Genomic DNA, 16,297 nt, shown 5'->3' with positions numbered 1-16,297 from the left:
TCAACAGCCCTGGGGAAAAAACCTTATGACTTCGGAGTGACAGTTTCCAAAACTCCACCTTTGTACAAACTTCCTACAATTGAAAGGTAGCAGGCAGCTCCCTTGAGGGAGAACATGGTTAAACTACTTCAAGGCAAATGGACCTTTTGCTACTTGTAAAGTGACACATAGTATGATTCTTTCTGATCCACAACCAAGCTCACTGACATCCAGGCATTCCGACTTACAGCCGTCTGATAGGACAGGGCAGACCTGTCCCTGCAGGTTTCTGACACTAGGCCTCTTTACCGGAGCAGAAAGCTTCATTTTTCTCCCTCAGACTGACGGGTGATCTCGAACTGCTAGCTTTGAGGTTAGCAGCCCAACACATGACCTTGGGCTTCTCTCTCTTTCCAGGGAGTCGCAGCATACTAACAATCCCAGCCGAGCTTTTCAGCCCCAGGTTGCCTCAAGTGTCTCTCTCTTCTCCCTTTCATATCTCCTGTTCTCAGCATGCTCCAGTATTTAAAGAAAGCGCAGGGCAAAATAAGAATTCTTGATTTTTGAAGGGGAGAAAAAAAATCTAACCTAAATATCAGATTTCTGTTCAATATTTTTACTTCGAATACAGTCGGTAACATAATTGTTACTTTCTTCACTCAGATGCATTCTACCAAAAGGAAACCATGTTCCCGTTCTTCCCACAGAGTATCCAAGTACACGTCTTCCATGAGTTCGACGGAAGTGGACAAGGCCGTGGAGATGGCCTTGCAGGCCTGGAGCAGCGCCATCCCACTGAACTTTGTGAAAGTCAACTTGGGAGAAGCGGACATCATGATCTCTTTTGAAACCGGAGGTATTGGGGTGATTGTTGAATTTTGTGTACTAATCCAGTGGAGAATTGTTCCAATATTGTTCCTTCTACTATATTTAAGCCAACTGATAAGCACAACCTGGGCAGAGGTCAAGATCTCAACAAAGTCCACTGGACTTAGGACCATAAAACAGAACAAGAGGCACGCTGGGCATTTCTTGGCAGCATCAGGCTCAGTGAGTGATTCAGTGTCACCAGCTCTCGTCATGGTTTCATCCTATTACCAGTAAAAAGGAAAGAAAAGAAAAAAAAATATTGAGTCAACTCTGACTCATGGAGATCCCCTCTGGATCAGAACAGGATTGGGCCCCATTTTAATGGCTGGCATTTCAGTAGATCGTCAGACTTCGATGCTCGTTGATTGGCAACCAAATGAGTAAACCATTCTTACCACCCAAGGTACTCCTTTGCCCCATTCGGGAATGAATTCTGTGAGATTTCACTTCCTCTTAGTTAGAGAAAGAGCAGTGCCGGTGCCGTGGTTAAGTACTCGGCTGCGAACTGAACAGTTGGTGGTTCACCTGCTGCTCCATGGAAGACCAGACCTGGCACAGAGAAGGTCACCTGGCCTCATCTCATGCTCACCATCATGCCCTTCACTGTGTCCCGCGGCTTTCCTGCCTTCTCTGCCTACTGAACCACCAGGACCCCAACAGAGCTTTTCCCTCTGCAGGGGAAGTTAGGAGAGCTGCTGTCTTGCCCATAGCTTACAGCCTACATCCTGGGAGCAACCAGCCCTCGCTGGTGCCTGTGAGACCTGCCTGTCGCTTGTCCCACCTCTTCTCCACACCACCACCAACCTGGCGAGGATTGGAGGCATGGGTGTGCCCAGCAGTTGGTGGAGCGCTCCGAGTCCTTTTATAGAGGAACTTGTCCGGTTAGTAGACAAGTTTGCTGCCTTGCTTAGTTCCTAAGAGTCAAGTGAGTGTTCACCATTGCCTCTTCCCCTCCACAGGCAACATGTCTATATCTGTTGCTGTTCACTGAAGCCAGATCTTAATGTTAATATAATTACACTAGGATTTTTAAAAATGCGTAGGTGCTAGTAAAAGAAAAAAATCAAGCAAGCCCTAACTATGGCTTAACACATAGCCCAAAGATTCCGGGCCTCCTGTGCCTCCTGAACGGCCAAGGCCATGGCCAGTGGCATGTCAAGGTGACTCCGGCAGCTTTGGGGCATGGAGATGACAGTGAGCTCTCTCCTGATCCTTCAAATCGGTGTCCTGTCCTGCTGGGGACCGTGCAAGAGCTCCTCAATGCAGGACACAGGGTAAATCTGCATTCCACTGCAAGCTGGGGACAAGCACTCCAGAAATGTGTCCACTACAACTGGAAAATCGTGCCATGAAGCTACTACAGTTTCTCTTTTCTTTCTTCTTCCTATTAAATTTCTAGCAAACAATTCATTAAAAGAAAGACAATAAATAAACCAAACCCTAAAGTTTTGGATATTAAAGATTATGGATAACTTTATTGCTTTCATGTTTTATACATGAAAATGTATTAAAAATTCGATAATTTTTTGGTACTGCTTTCCGTGGTATATTAAGGTTCCCGGGGGCATAGCGGGTGCTCATGGGGTTGCGATCCACAAGGCCGGCAGTTAGAAAGCACCAGCAGCTCCCTGGGAGCAAGACAGGACTTTCTGCTTCCCTGAAGAGTTCTAGCGTTGGGGGGTGGGGGTGGGCTGTGAGCCAGTGCCAAGCCAATGGCAGGGAGTTTGTATATGGTTTTGGGGGTGTTTCGTTTTACTTTGATTTTGCAATGGTATAAAATCATGATCTAGGAAGCACACACTTGCTCAACTTCCTTCACCTGAATCATGTAGTAAAGAGGTCCCCATCACTAGAGTGGCCTCACATGTCACAAAACTGGCCTCACGTGTCGAATGATCCTTTTAGTCTTTCTCCTTCTGCCACCTCCGGGGCGTAACTAGTCTGTAAAATGTCTGTTGACCCATGTTTCCATAAAACAAAGCTTTAGAAAGCTTTTTATTTCTATGGCTTACTCTGCTTGGGGGACAAAGTAGTTTTTCTCTGTTTCCATGGAGAATTTACACACAGACACATGTGTTTTGGACATTCAAGTTACGTACAGGTGTGAATGCTATGCAAATGCTATGTCCACCCCCTATAATGGTGTGGGCCCCTCCAAATCACTCGAGGATGCAGGCCATGTTGGTGTTTCCCTCTGCTTATTCAGATCACGGGGACTCCTATCCATTCGACGGTCCTCGAGGGACTCTGGCCCACGCCTTTGCCCCCGGAGAGGGCCTGGGAGGCGATACTCATTTCGACAATGCTGAGAAGTGGACTATGGGAATGAACGGTATGTATGCACAATTCACCATAACCCGGGAAATAGGGGCACCTTCTTCTGGGCCTCCATCATGAAACCTTAAGGTTCAAGGTCCCAAGTCACCTTTTAACTAGGGGGACTGACGAGGAAAACCGAGTAAGCCAACCAACTGAAAGGGAACGCCGTAAGGGCACGCTCCACCCTCAGGGTGCTGCAGTCTGGTCTGATCTCCATGTCCAAGAACATGACCTCGAGGGCCGCCAATGCCCTCAGCACACAGCTCCTTTTAAGCTACCCAGCATCTATGACGGCTTCCTGCTTATGCTTGGTAACAGGGCGTGTTCGGAAATGACCGGGGAATCGGGACGCTCCTGAGAACTGGGATTGGAATGGGCTTCAAGGTCTCAGAATAGCATACACGCTGTCTAGAACCCTTCAGGGTGGCCCCTGTGTGCACAGGTTGACATTGGCGGTGCCGGGCGGGAGGAGTCCCGCAACGATGGTCAAAACCTGCCTCTGGTGCTGAGTCCCACGGCCACTCTGATGCTAAGGGCGGCTGTGTTCGCTTCATAGAAGTGCTGGCAAAAGGCAGACCGGTAGACTTACATTCCCACTCTTCCCTCCCAACCCCCTTCTAACCAAAGCGGGAAGAAGGAAACTGGAAAGCCAGAGAAAACTGCCTCCTTAAATGATCTCAAAAGAGAAAGGAGTGCACTACTCCAGGGGCCTAAAAGACCATGTAACAACAGAAGATAGAAAGAAAAAATACTTATCTATATCTATATAGATCTGTATTTATGCCGACTTTCTCTCTCTTATCTTACGTAGGCTTCAATTTATTCACTGTTGCTGCTCATGAATTTGGCCATGCACTGGGCCTGGCTCACTCCACAGATCCATCAGCGCTGATGTATCCAACTTACAAGTACCAGCATCCCTATGGGTTCCACCTCCCCAAGGACGACGTGAAGGGGATCCAGGCATTGTATGGTACCGGCCTTACACTTCTTTGACTGCCGACTTGGAGAGTGACAGGCATTTGCACAGCGATTTAGAGGAAGTGTGCTTTGACAGCAATCGCCATGGCTGTGAAGGGTCAGCCCCAAACTCAGTGGTTCAACCAGATATGATATTTTTGTTTTCTTTTCAATAATAGATAGCCAAATTCTACACCCTTCCTCTAGAAAATACTGGTTCCTGGAATGCCGCAGAAAGTGCAATCATTTTGGGGGGTGGTGTTATTGGTGGTGTTGTTTTTGAGTACAGAACAGGATTTCTACATTGAGAGAGGATAGATATATATTGTAGTCCCTATGAGGAACTCTGGTAGCATAGTGGGTTATATGTCGGGCTGCTCACTGCAAGATCAGTTGTTCAAACCCACCAGCCACTCCACGGTGGGGAGCAGGAAATGAGGCTATCTACTCCCATAAAGAGTTGTAGCCTTGAAAACTCAGAGTGAGGATTCTACTCCGTCTCATAGGGTTGCTATTGAGTCAGAATGACTCAATGCAGTGGGTATACGTGTTCCCAAGGCCCTGGGTAGTGATGGTGGGTAAGCTGTGGACTGCTAACCACAGGCTCGGAGGCTCAAACCACCAGCCCCTCCACAGGAGAAAGGCAAGCCTACCTGCTCCAGGAAAGATCTACAGCCTCAAAAGCCCTGTGTGAAGTTTCTGTGATTCAGGATCAATTAAATAGCAGCAGGTTTGGTTTGGTTTTATTCATGTTGCCAATCAATCTGTAGCGAAGTAAACCTATCTTCCTAACAATAGAGATGGCCGTTCCAGTAGCCATATCACCTCACTGTACAGACGATCTGGTTACTGTGGCGCAAAGCCTTTCACGCCTTGCATGGGAACAGTCGTGCGGATGGCGTAGGACCAGGCAGTGTTTCATTCTGTTGTGCATAAGGTCACTGTGGGTAGAAACCGACTCAGTGGCACCTAACAGCAACAACAACGTGAAAGTCTGTGTGGTGTGGTAGGTTTTCCTCCTTTGGTAGCTGAGAAAGATGAGGCTCAAAACAGCAATTATCCTAAGATGTTCCATGTTAGTTCAAGCGTTAAATTCCTTGAAAGAGACGAAAGGATTGTTAGAAGCTCTATGAAGCCCTAGTGGCCTAGTGGCTATGTGTTGGGCTACAATCCACATGGTCAGCAGTTTGAAACCCTCAGCAGTTCCTCTGGAGAAACACTGAGCTTTCTACTCCTGTCAACAGTCACAGCCTTGGAAACCCCAGGTGGTCGCTGTGAGTCAGCATTGACTTGATGGCAGCCAGTTTGTTTTTAGTTTTGCTTTTTTATGAAGCCAGTGATGATTCAGTGGAGGAGTGGAGTGGAGGTCTAGGTCTGATGCCCAGCCTGTGCTCCTCGTGTGCACTAGCCGCTCATTTGTCCCTGAAAGTCTGTGTATTACTATGATGCTGAACAAGGAGCTTCCAGACCAAGAGGGACTAGGAAGAAAGACCTGGTGATCTACTTCCCAAAATCAGCCAGTAAAAAGTCTATGGATTACAACAGTCTGATTCTGCTGTGCAAGGGATCGCTGAGTTGGGGACCAGCCCACAGCAGTAACAATAATAAGACTCTATATCCAAATTTCCACAAAGGATAAACAAATCATCTGATCCATGAGAAGCAATCATGAAACATCTTTAGCCCCTGACACTTTTTTGATGAATAAATGTCAGAAAAATCATCTACAGGTCTGAGCAGAAACCCGGTCACTTAGCCTCTCCTCATCAGATCCTTTCTCCATCCTCCCAACCAAGACCTCTAGTGCAGTGGTTCTCCACCTCCCTAATGCCGCGACCCTTTCACAGTGCCTCATGGTGTGGTGACCCCCCAGTCATAAAATGATTCTCATTGCTACTTCACAGCTGTCATTCTGTTATGAATCGTCATGTAAATATCTGATATGCAGGATGTATTTTCATGGTCACAAGTTGAACATAATGAAAGCATAGTGATTTATCACAAAAACAATATGTAATGATATATTGTAAAGTATTTATTTCTAATGACAAATAAATGAAATTTTGTCCTGAAGCATGGAGTAGCATGGGTAACAGTCTTCAGCTGGTTACTCATATGTGGGCGTATCTGCATGTGGGCAGACCCGCCTGGAGACAGATGTCTCGTTTCCTAAGACCATCAGAAATATGTGTTTTCCGATGGTCTTAGGCGACACCGGTGAAAGGGTCGTTTGACCCCCCAAAGGGGTCGCGACCCACAGGTTGAAACCACTGATCTAGAGAGTCCAGCTGACTCAAATGCCTCCCTGCGTCTTGGTAAGACCATCTAGAAATGGGCACACACCTTGTAGACTCTCAGCTTTCACCACAGGCCACATCAAGGAAGCCTCCAGCCAGGTCCAAACGTTCAATGAGTTCGGTTCCTCAGGTGTGTGACGGGAACAGTGTTTTCAATGTTTCCTTTCTATCAACTTGACCCCTGAGCACCAGTGGCTGAGGGTCAATGTGACACATTCCCATGGACCACAAAGATAGGTCAGATCCAAAGGCTTGCATGTCCTTCCTAGGAACTTGTGCTCTGCAGTGTCGCCACCATTGTATTGGCCAAGGTCAGTTGACCTGGAGCTGAGCCGCAGAGACACAATGGCTATTTTCACACAGTTGACCAGAATGTGGATACAGGGCTTGATGTTGCCACCCTATCCACCAACCTCACCACTTTTCTGATGTGCCCAATTTCCTGGTTCTAAGCTTTTCCTGAAGCCTCACCCCACTGCTGGCCCTTACCCCACTGCTGACTCCGAGGCCACCTCTCCTCTCGCCCCTCCTCTCACCCTAATCTGTCTCAAATCTTGTTTCTTTCCTGTGCCCTTGCTGTTCTTTGATCCTCCCATCTGGCTACAAGAAGCTTTTGTCAAACAACATGGGCCGTCCAGGTAGCTCCAGGTCACTCACCTGCTGACCCTCCGTGGAGGATGGAAATGCACAGACAGCCCTCGCTGGAAGCAGATCCCTCTTTAAAAGACGCTCCGTCAAGACCTGCCTTCAAGTAGCAAATCCCTTCCATGCCCTTTCCCTTCCCAAGAATTCCCCAGTCTTTCAGAGGCCTCACAGGATCACAGAGGTGTACAAAACTGATCAACACACAAGGACGTTATCATCTGACTAAGAAGAAAGAACTAATTACGAAGACACAATCAGCGGCAAGGTTTCAAATCCGTCTCCAGTCTGGAACTATTGAAGAAATTTTTATAACAACCAAATAATACCAACAAACCATATGTCTCATAGTAGAACTGGGCTCCCTAGGATTTTGAACGGTGAAGTTTTTAAAACACAAATAACCAAGTCTTTCTTCTGAGCTGCCCCCAAGTGGCCTCGTATTTCCAGCCTTTTGGTGAGCAGGCAAGATCGTCGACCACTTCCCCCACCCAGGAACGAGGTGAAATAATAACTACCATTTTTCAAAATATTTACTCTGTGCCAAGAACTCTAGTAAGTATTTCGTAGAGATTACTGTATCCTCGTGACTACCTTCTGAATTAGGTACTGGTCTTGCCACTCCCGTTGGCGTGAGGAAACAAGCGTACAGGGGTTAAATGCAAGCAGGAAAACTGAGTTTCCACCGCACGTCGGCTGCCATCAGCAGGCTGGTCACAAGGACACGTACAGAGGGCAAGGGAACAAGAACAGAAAGGTGCAGGCCCCAGATTGCTGACATCATTTTGACCATGTTCCTTTGAATCCTAGGCCCTCGGAAAACACTCCCAGGGCATCCCACCGTGCCCCATTTACCCCCGAAAAAACCATCCAACCCTGACCTCTGTGACTCCAACTCGCCCTTTGATGCCGTGACCATGCTTGGAAAGGAGTTGCTCTTCTTCAGAGACAGGTAAGCAGGAACTTCACCACCGACGTGCCCCAGGTCACACCCAGGCAAACACTGCCATATGTGAAAACCATGAGCAAACGCTGCCTTGTGGCTACAGGGTGGGAGGAGCTACATAACTGCCAGCCCAACTGCAGCAGGGCAGCTCCCACTACGTTCTGGGCACCGGGTTCTTTTCCATATGCGAGTACAGACAGTCTGTCTTCCACGCCCTTCTACTGCGAAGGAGAAACCAGCGATGCTCGTGACCCCGCATGTGTTGTCCTCAGACAGCAGTTGCACCTAGAGCTTTCATTGATGTCACCATTCAGAATCACGTTGCCAGCCCTTTCTTCTGCCAGGCTTGGCAGGGAGGGGGGGGTGCTTCAGACTATTACCCTTTCAGACCTGTGAGTCAGCAGTTGAGTGCTTAACCATCGCACCACCCAGGGACTGAAGTAGAGAGCAAACCAACTGCTATGCAACGTCTTGAATATAGATACTGAGGGTAGTAACAGAGGAGAAAGGGACTTTTGGGGGGTGGGGCATAAATGAAAGAGAAATTTAGAAAGGAGTCAGGAAAGGGATTAGAAAAAGAGATGATTGGCTGCTAGGTATCTGCTTTGTCATCACCTTCTCCTCTTCCCCCATCCCAGACTTGATGAGCTGAGAACTAGGAAGAGCTAGGCAGCGCATGATCCATCACTACTTCCCCATGGTATATTAAGCCTCTTTTCCTCTATTATAAAATGAGGGTCTTGCCTGATAGTAACAGTGATTTAAATATGTATAGTGCTTACTGAGCTAAGTGCTATGTTTTCAGATCCTTAAAATGGCCCTCTGATATATGAATTACTATGCTTTCTTTACAAGGCACAGAGGATCTGCAACTTATTCAATAGCACATGGTCAATGAGAGGTGGGACTAGGATTGAAACCAACTCTATCATTGGCCAGAACTATGCTGCCAATAGCCCCACTATGTTACCTCCCAAGGTGCCGCCCAGAGCTAGCATTCCAGGTCCCTAAAGCTCCCATCCTCGATCCTCAACCAATTGCCACGAACATGCCCAAAGTTTTATTAACACTGAACAAAGAACAAAGAATTCTTTTAAGTCACCGCTATACTGGCAACCTGATTATGAAAGAGCCCCGTCTGTTCTCCCCTTATCCAGGCTGGAATCCCTTTCCACTGCTGCTGATTGGTTGATGTGACATTTCAAGTTGTGGACATACTAACCACACAGTTTATTGGTAAACCAAAATGGAACTCAGTACCTTTCAAAGTCACCATAAGATGGTTACATATTCTCCATAGTCTTTTAAAAAAATTATTTTCCATAGTCCTTAACAGTGCATTAAAGTGTTCTTCTGGTTAAAGGGAAATAAACTTTGACTATAATTAGTTCAGTCAAAATCGACTCAGCAGCAACAAATAATTAACAAATTATATATGCATACAATTAACTTAAAAACATATATATACACATACATATATCCACTTATACACACATATAATTACTGCACATTTATCTACTCTTTATACTACTGATAAAATATTCAAGGCTATCCCAAAATGTTAACACTCACATAGGGGATGGAAAAGAAATATGGAGCTGCAGATATTCAAAAATTATATTCACATCTCATAAATTATTGGAGGTTTTACATAATGTAAATGTAAGGCTAAAATAAAAAATACCACAATCGTTTATAGACGTTAGAAGGAAAGGAAGTAGTATTTTAGCAACTAAGTAACCATAAAAAACAATCCCAGTCAGATTCTCCATTCTAGCGATAAAGAAACCAGGGCCAGGTCTCTCAGTTCAGCAGACTGGATTCTCCACTGCATCCCAAGTCCTCGGGCCCCGACCAGAGTCTAGCCCATCACTGACAGAGAAGACTTCTGGCTAGGGCCGGTGGAGTCCCTAGGGGGTGAAAATAGTTAATGAGCTTGGCTGCTAACTAAAAGTTCAAAGTTCAAGATCTAGATGTCTATTTCTGAAAACTCAATAACAGAAACCCTTTGAGGGACTCTGAGAAATGTGGGGTCACCGTGCATCAAAGTCAATTCAAAGGAACCTTCTGTAGCTGGCTGGGGGGAGAGGGGGTTGTTTAGTGCACTGGTACTACCAAGGGAAGGACTGAATTCTGGCCTGAATGCTGTGGGCACTGAAGACTGCATGTACGTGCAGGCCCTGTGCCTGCAGGGTGGGTAGGCAGCCAGAGCACAGGCTGTTCTAGCCTAGGTGTGTTGCACAGGTTTGTCAATGTTCTTTTTTATCCCAATATACTACCCTTTATAAAATGCATTTTAATTATTTTATTGGGGGGCTCTTACAGCTCTTATCACAACCCATACATATCCATTGCATCAAACACATCTGTACATATGTTGTCATCATCTTTTTCAAACCATTTTCTTTGTACTTGAGCCCTGGCATCAGCTTCTCATTTTTTGCCCCACACTCTCTCACCAAGGTCCCCTTGATAACTTATATATTTTTTCATGTCTTACACCCACTGTCTCCTTTCAACCACTTTTCTGCTGTCCATTCCCCTGGGAGGGGGGCCATACATTGATCATTGTGATCAGTTCTCCCTTGCTGCCCACCCCCACCCCCACCCTGCCCCAACCTTACCCTCCTAGTATCACAGCTTGCTTCCCTTATTGGTCCTGAGGGGTTTATCTGTTTTGGAGTCCCTGTGTCGCGAGCTCTTATCTGTACCAGTATTCATGTTCAGGTCTACCCAGATTTGCAAGATAGAATTGGAGTCATGATAGTTGGCGGGGAGGAAGCATTAAAGAACTAAAAGAAGGTTGTGTATTTCATCGGTGCTATACTGCACCCTTACTGGCTCTTCTCTTCCTTGTGACCCTTCTGACAGGGGGTGTCCAACTGGCTACTGATGGGCTTTGGGTCTCTAGTCTGCCCTCCCCCTCATTCCCATTGATATGATTTTTGTTTGTTGGGGATCTTTTATACTTGATACCTGATCCCATTGACACCTCACAATCACACAGGCTGGTCTTCTTCCATGTGGGCTTTGTTGCTTCTCAGCTAGATGGCCACTTGTTTAGCTTCAAGCCTTTAAGATCCCAGATGCTATATCTGTTGATAGCCGGGCACCATCAGCTTTATTCACCACATTTTCTTATGAACCCATTTGTCTTCAACAATTATGTCAAGGAAGGTGAACATCACAGAGTACTGTGTCAGTAGGACAAATTGCTCTTGCATTGAGGGAATACCTGAGTGGAGGCCCAATGTCCACCTGCTGCCATAATACTTTATAAATAAATATATGCACATAGATCTACCCCTTGTCATTATATATAAATGTATTTACATATATACATGCCTGTATTTAGACCTCTATAAATATCCTTTGCCTCCCAGTTCTTTCCTCTATTTCCTTTTACTTTCCTCCTGTCCCAGTATCATGTTCGGCCTTCTTTCAGGTTTCGGTAATTCCTCTCGGCTACATTGCCCTTGACCGAGCTCTCCCAAGCATCCTAAACCCTCCTCACCATCAATTTTAGATTATTTATACTTCCCTTTTCCCTGGGTTTGTTGACACCTCCTTCCTTTTTCCCCATCTCCCCCTCTCCTATGCACCCCGGGAACCGTCAGTCCCACTGTTCTCTCCTCTGGATTGTTCCTCCTACCTGTCTTGTCCAGATAGACATGCATAGGCAATAATATGTACAAAAACAAAGCAAAGCAAAATGTTTTAGAATATAATGCAAAGAGAGACTATTTTAAGGGCCCTTCAAGGAGGAAATGAGGGGAAGGAGAAAGGTAAGAGGCATTCTTCAGGCTTCAGCAGCAGAACGTGTTACACTAATATGGCGAGGAGAACAATGGAAAAGGAGGAACCAGAGAAAGCATGCTCAAAGTTGTTCACACAACAGCATCATTCACATAGATGTGCAATCAACATGATTTAGTGGGCACATGAAGAGAAACTGAATTTCTTCTTTTTTTAACTTTTTCTTGTGAATTGAGTGAACGTTTACAGCGTTGATCAGTTTTCCCTTCAACAATTCATACACATTTTGCTTCAGATCACTGATTGCAATCCCCACAATATGTCCTCACTTATCCCACTTCTTTCTCCTGCTTCCCATTTTCACTCCTCCTTCTTCCCTACCCCTTCCTGTCTCCTGAACTCCATCCTTTGGCAAATGGTGCCCTTTCAATCTCAATGGTTGCTTATCGTCAGGGCTAGGTACCTCTGCAGTGTTACTGGTCACCTTGACATCCTCTCTATTATTGTGCTGGATCAAGAGGGTGAGTTCAGAAAAACTGAATTGTAAGCATGTTGAACTTAAAATGGGATCCGTTCTCGTGGGATCTCACAGAAATGAGCTGTGCTCAGGGGCAAGGTCGCTGTGAGACATCATACATTAGGCCCCTGGCACATAGAAGATACGGTTTAAGATGAAAAATTGACACAGTTCTGAAGTGAGGATGAAAGAAAGGAAAGAAATCTGAGGAAGGAACCTAGAAAAATGGCAGCTATGGGAAAAAAAGGATTCAATGAAAGCAGAGAGAGAAGCAGCACTCCAACAAGAACTGGCCCTTCGGGCGTATGTGTGTGTATATGCGGGGTTGTGCATGTGTTCTGCTAAGCAGAGCACTGACAGAGACTCATTTCATTCACAGCCAAAATATTTCTGTGTCTTTTTAAAGATCATTTATTAGGGGCTCTTACAGCTCTTATAAAAATCCATATATCAATTGTATAAACATATTTGTACATATGTTGCCATCATTATTTTCTAAACATTTACTTTCTATTTGAGCCCTTGGTATCAACAACTCTTTTTCCCCTCCCTCTCCCTGTTCCCACCCTTGTGACCCCTTGATAAATTATAAGCTATTATTATTTTCATATGTTACACTGACCTCTCTCTCCCTTCATCCACATTTCTGTTGTTCATCCCCTGGGAGGTGGGGGTAAATTATGAGTCAATCATTGCAATCAGTTCCCCCTTCCTCCCTCTTCTCCCCACCTTCACCTTCCCCTCCCCTCCTGGTATCACTCCTACCATTTCTGCTCCTGAGGGGTTTATCTGTCCTGGATTCCATATGTCCTTAGCTCTTATCTGTACCCGTGTACATACTCTGGTCTAGCCAGAACTGAAAGGCAGGACTGGGGTCATGATAGTGGGAGTCTGTGGGGGGATGAGGAAGCCTCAAAGAACCAGAAGAATATTGTGTGTTTCATTGGTGCCATACTGCACCCTGGTTGACTCATCCCTTCCTTGTGACCCTTCTGTGAGGGGATGTTCCTATTGTCTACAGATGGGCTTGGAGTCTGCTCCAACCCCCTTTGTTCTCAATAATATGTATTTTTGTTTGTTTGTTTGTTTTGGGTCTTTTGATGCTTGTTACCTGATCCCATTGACATCTTATGATAGCACAGACTGGTGTGCTTCTTCCCTCTGGGCTTGTTGCTTCTCTGACAGTTGGCAACATGTTTACCTTCAACCCTTTAAGACTCCAGGTGCTATATCTTTTGATAGCCAGACACCATCAGCTTTCTTCACCACATTTACTTATGCACTCATTTTGTCTTCAGCCATTGTGTCAGGAGGGTGAACATCACAGAATGCCAGGTTATTAGAACAAAGTGTTCTTGTGTTGAGGGAGGGTTGAGCAGAGGCCCACAGCCCATCCATTTCCTCAATGTATTGCCATATAAATATATGTAATAGGCCTTTATTACATACATAAATATATGTACTAATACCTCTATTATTATGAATTAATGTATTTACATATGTACACATCTATGTTTATACCTCTATTCATAGCTTTACTTCCTAGATCTTTTCTATTTCCTTTTACTTTCCTCCTGCCCCACTATCACATTCAACCTTCTTCCACCTCTTAGTAATTCCTCTCAGCTAGATTGCTGTTGCTCCAACACCCCTAGGATCTCAACATCCTCCTGGTTGTTGATTTTAATTCCCTAGTTGTTCCCCGGTCTATGGTGTTGTTTGCTCACCGCTCTTTTCCCCTGCCTCCTCTTCCCCTATGTTCCTTTGTAACCATCAGCCCATTGCTTTCTCCTCCGCTTGTTTCCTATTCCTATCTTATATCCCAGCCAAAATTTTAATCTGGGTCTTCCTGCCTTCAGAGACAGAATCTGTGGCAGAATTCCCAATAAATCAGCAGTGGGAGTGGAGTGCAGTTGCTATTTTTCTTTCTTTTAAAGTGACCAGCAGTGTCAAATGCTGCAGAGGCCACCAGCCCGAGGGATGGCTACTTCCAGAAACTAAGACGGGAGGAAAGAAACCAGCCGTAGGGAACACATAGCGGGCGGAAACAGAATGGTACATAGCGATCATGCATTTGAGAATCCTATTACTGGCAAAATGTAGGGTCCGTTCAGACAGTAGCTTCGGGAGAGAAGAGCAGCGGGATCACACAAGAGTTTTTCAAGATGGAAAAACCTGGGCATATTTAAAGGAGTCAAAACGGAGGTGGGACACAGATGACAGAGGGATGCATAATGGTCACCGCTACTGCGGTGGTACGTTTAAAACCTGTGTTTCTCAGTGTTCCCCCCTCTTGAGGAAACTGCCTAAGTGAGGAGCAAGTCTTCCTCCTTCAGAGTCTCTGCCGGGATTTGTCTTTTCTGGTGCTACATTGCTCCGCTGAAAGCCAACCCGTGACTTGGGGTTACTTAAACCTGTGCTTTGTGATGCAGTAAGAGTTTCAGACAAAGCAAAAGGCGTGCTAAGATCCCTGATTCCTTGTCACTTCTGCATTCCTTCCTTCAGTGTGAAGATGAACTCTTTACCTGTTCACAGGTGACAGCTTATGAATAGGGATTCCTATACGCTCTTCAGCTAAGGATGCTGGTTTTACTGGCCTGTCACCAAGTCACCCTCATGCAGCCTCATTCACAAAGTAGCAAAAGGCTTCCTGGGCCTGTTGTGGATCAGTCTGCTGGATCCATTAGGGTTTTCACCGGCTGATTCGAAGGTAGATGGCCAGACTTTCCTTCCTAGTCCGTCTCAGTCTGGCTGCTCCCCTGAACCCTGTTCAACATCCCAGCAACATGCAAGCCTCCATCAAGAGAAGGGTGGTGACTTCTGACACAGGTCTCCCACAGGAAAAGCAAGACTTCCACCGTGGACACCCTGCATAGCTTCGACTATTATTAGCCTATGCCACACATGGGTTTTCAGTCTTATAAGTTTTATAATCCTTTATAAGTGAAGGATGCCTACAAGAATACTTGACCTCTGAAGAATTCTGAGCTACAGGAATTCTAATAACTATCCCTGGCACTGACCCCACCCTCTGCGCAACGAATAGCTCTTAGCCAATGGTATGTTCAGTGGCCAAGAAAGGGGGGAAGGGAGGAGTTACATCCATTTAGTTAATTTCGATGGCTGCTGAAAATGTCAGTAGTTCAAACCTCCTAGCCGCTCTGCTAAAGAAAGATGAGGTTTTCTATTTACAGTTCCAGAAATCCATAAGGGCAGTTCTACCCCATCCTGTATGGTCACGATGCATCGGCTTTAGCTTAATGGCAGTGAGGGAGAGTGAGTTTATCACTCTATATTGATAACTATATTGATAAACTCAAAGTTTAAATTTTATATTAATTAAGAACTCGGTAGAAGGGAAATACAACTTTTGAAGAGTTTGGAAAATGCCTTCATATGTATTCCATTCACGGAGCCTGTTGCCTGAGAGAACACTTTTACTCTCACTGTATATGGCAGGATGTAATGAAGCCTCAGGAACGTGGGCACACCCCCCTGAGGCACCGCACGCAATGATCAAACAAGAACTCAGGCGCCATGCCTGAGACAGGAATTGAATTGCAAACATCAAAAAACAAATGAATGAAGACACTCTTCCTCCATGACACTGGGAACAAACTACCAGAAAGGACAGAGCAGGGAGAGTGTGGGGTTGGAGAAGATGGACATGGATCAAAGGCTTGACAGTTGTGGAGGTGAGAAGATGGGAAATTACATCCTTGACCTCGTGGACTCGCAGCTGCTTTCTCCTTGGGTACCCTAAAGCAAGATTTTGTTTTTCCATTTCTCATTTAAAAATCAGCAATTGACTGTAGACAAAGTTAAGCCCTACCTTTTCTTTGAAGCCACAGCCTGATATCCTGAATGACTTGATCTGCCAAATAGTAAAGCTATGGCCCTTAGTCACCCTCCTGGGCTGGAACTGTCATTAAAAACAAACAAAAGAGGAGCCATGTAAGATCAAAAGGGCAGCATTTACTCAACATCAAAGCTTAGAGGGTTTGAAAAGAG

General features: G+C 45.6%; 1 protein-coding gene across 1 annotated transcript in view; it reads left to right on the top strand.

Moving 5' to 3' along the window:
- The window catches only part of LOC142447009 (matrix metalloproteinase-20), a 52,994-nt gene that overhangs the window by 13,660 nt on the left and 23,037 nt on the right, over positions 1 to 16,297 (top strand). Inside the window, exons 3-6 of the mRNA XM_075548727.1 lie at positions 687 to 835; positions 3,056 to 3,181; positions 3,980 to 4,141; positions 7,878 to 8,019. Of these exons, the coding sequence (XP_075404842.1) occupies positions 687 to 835; positions 3,056 to 3,181; positions 3,980 to 4,141; positions 7,878 to 8,019 (579 nt within the window). The remainder of the gene's footprint in view (positions 1 to 686; positions 836 to 3,055; positions 3,182 to 3,979; positions 4,142 to 7,877; positions 8,020 to 16,297) is intronic.

This window comes from Tenrec ecaudatus, chromosome 4 (genome assembly GCF_050624435.1).
Source record: "Tenrec ecaudatus isolate mTenEca1 chromosome 4, mTenEca1.hap1, whole genome shotgun sequence".
NCBI lineage: Eukaryota > Metazoa > Chordata > Mammalia > Afrosoricida > Tenrecidae > Tenrec > Tenrec ecaudatus.
This window is presented reverse-complemented; position numbering and strand designations above follow the sequence as displayed.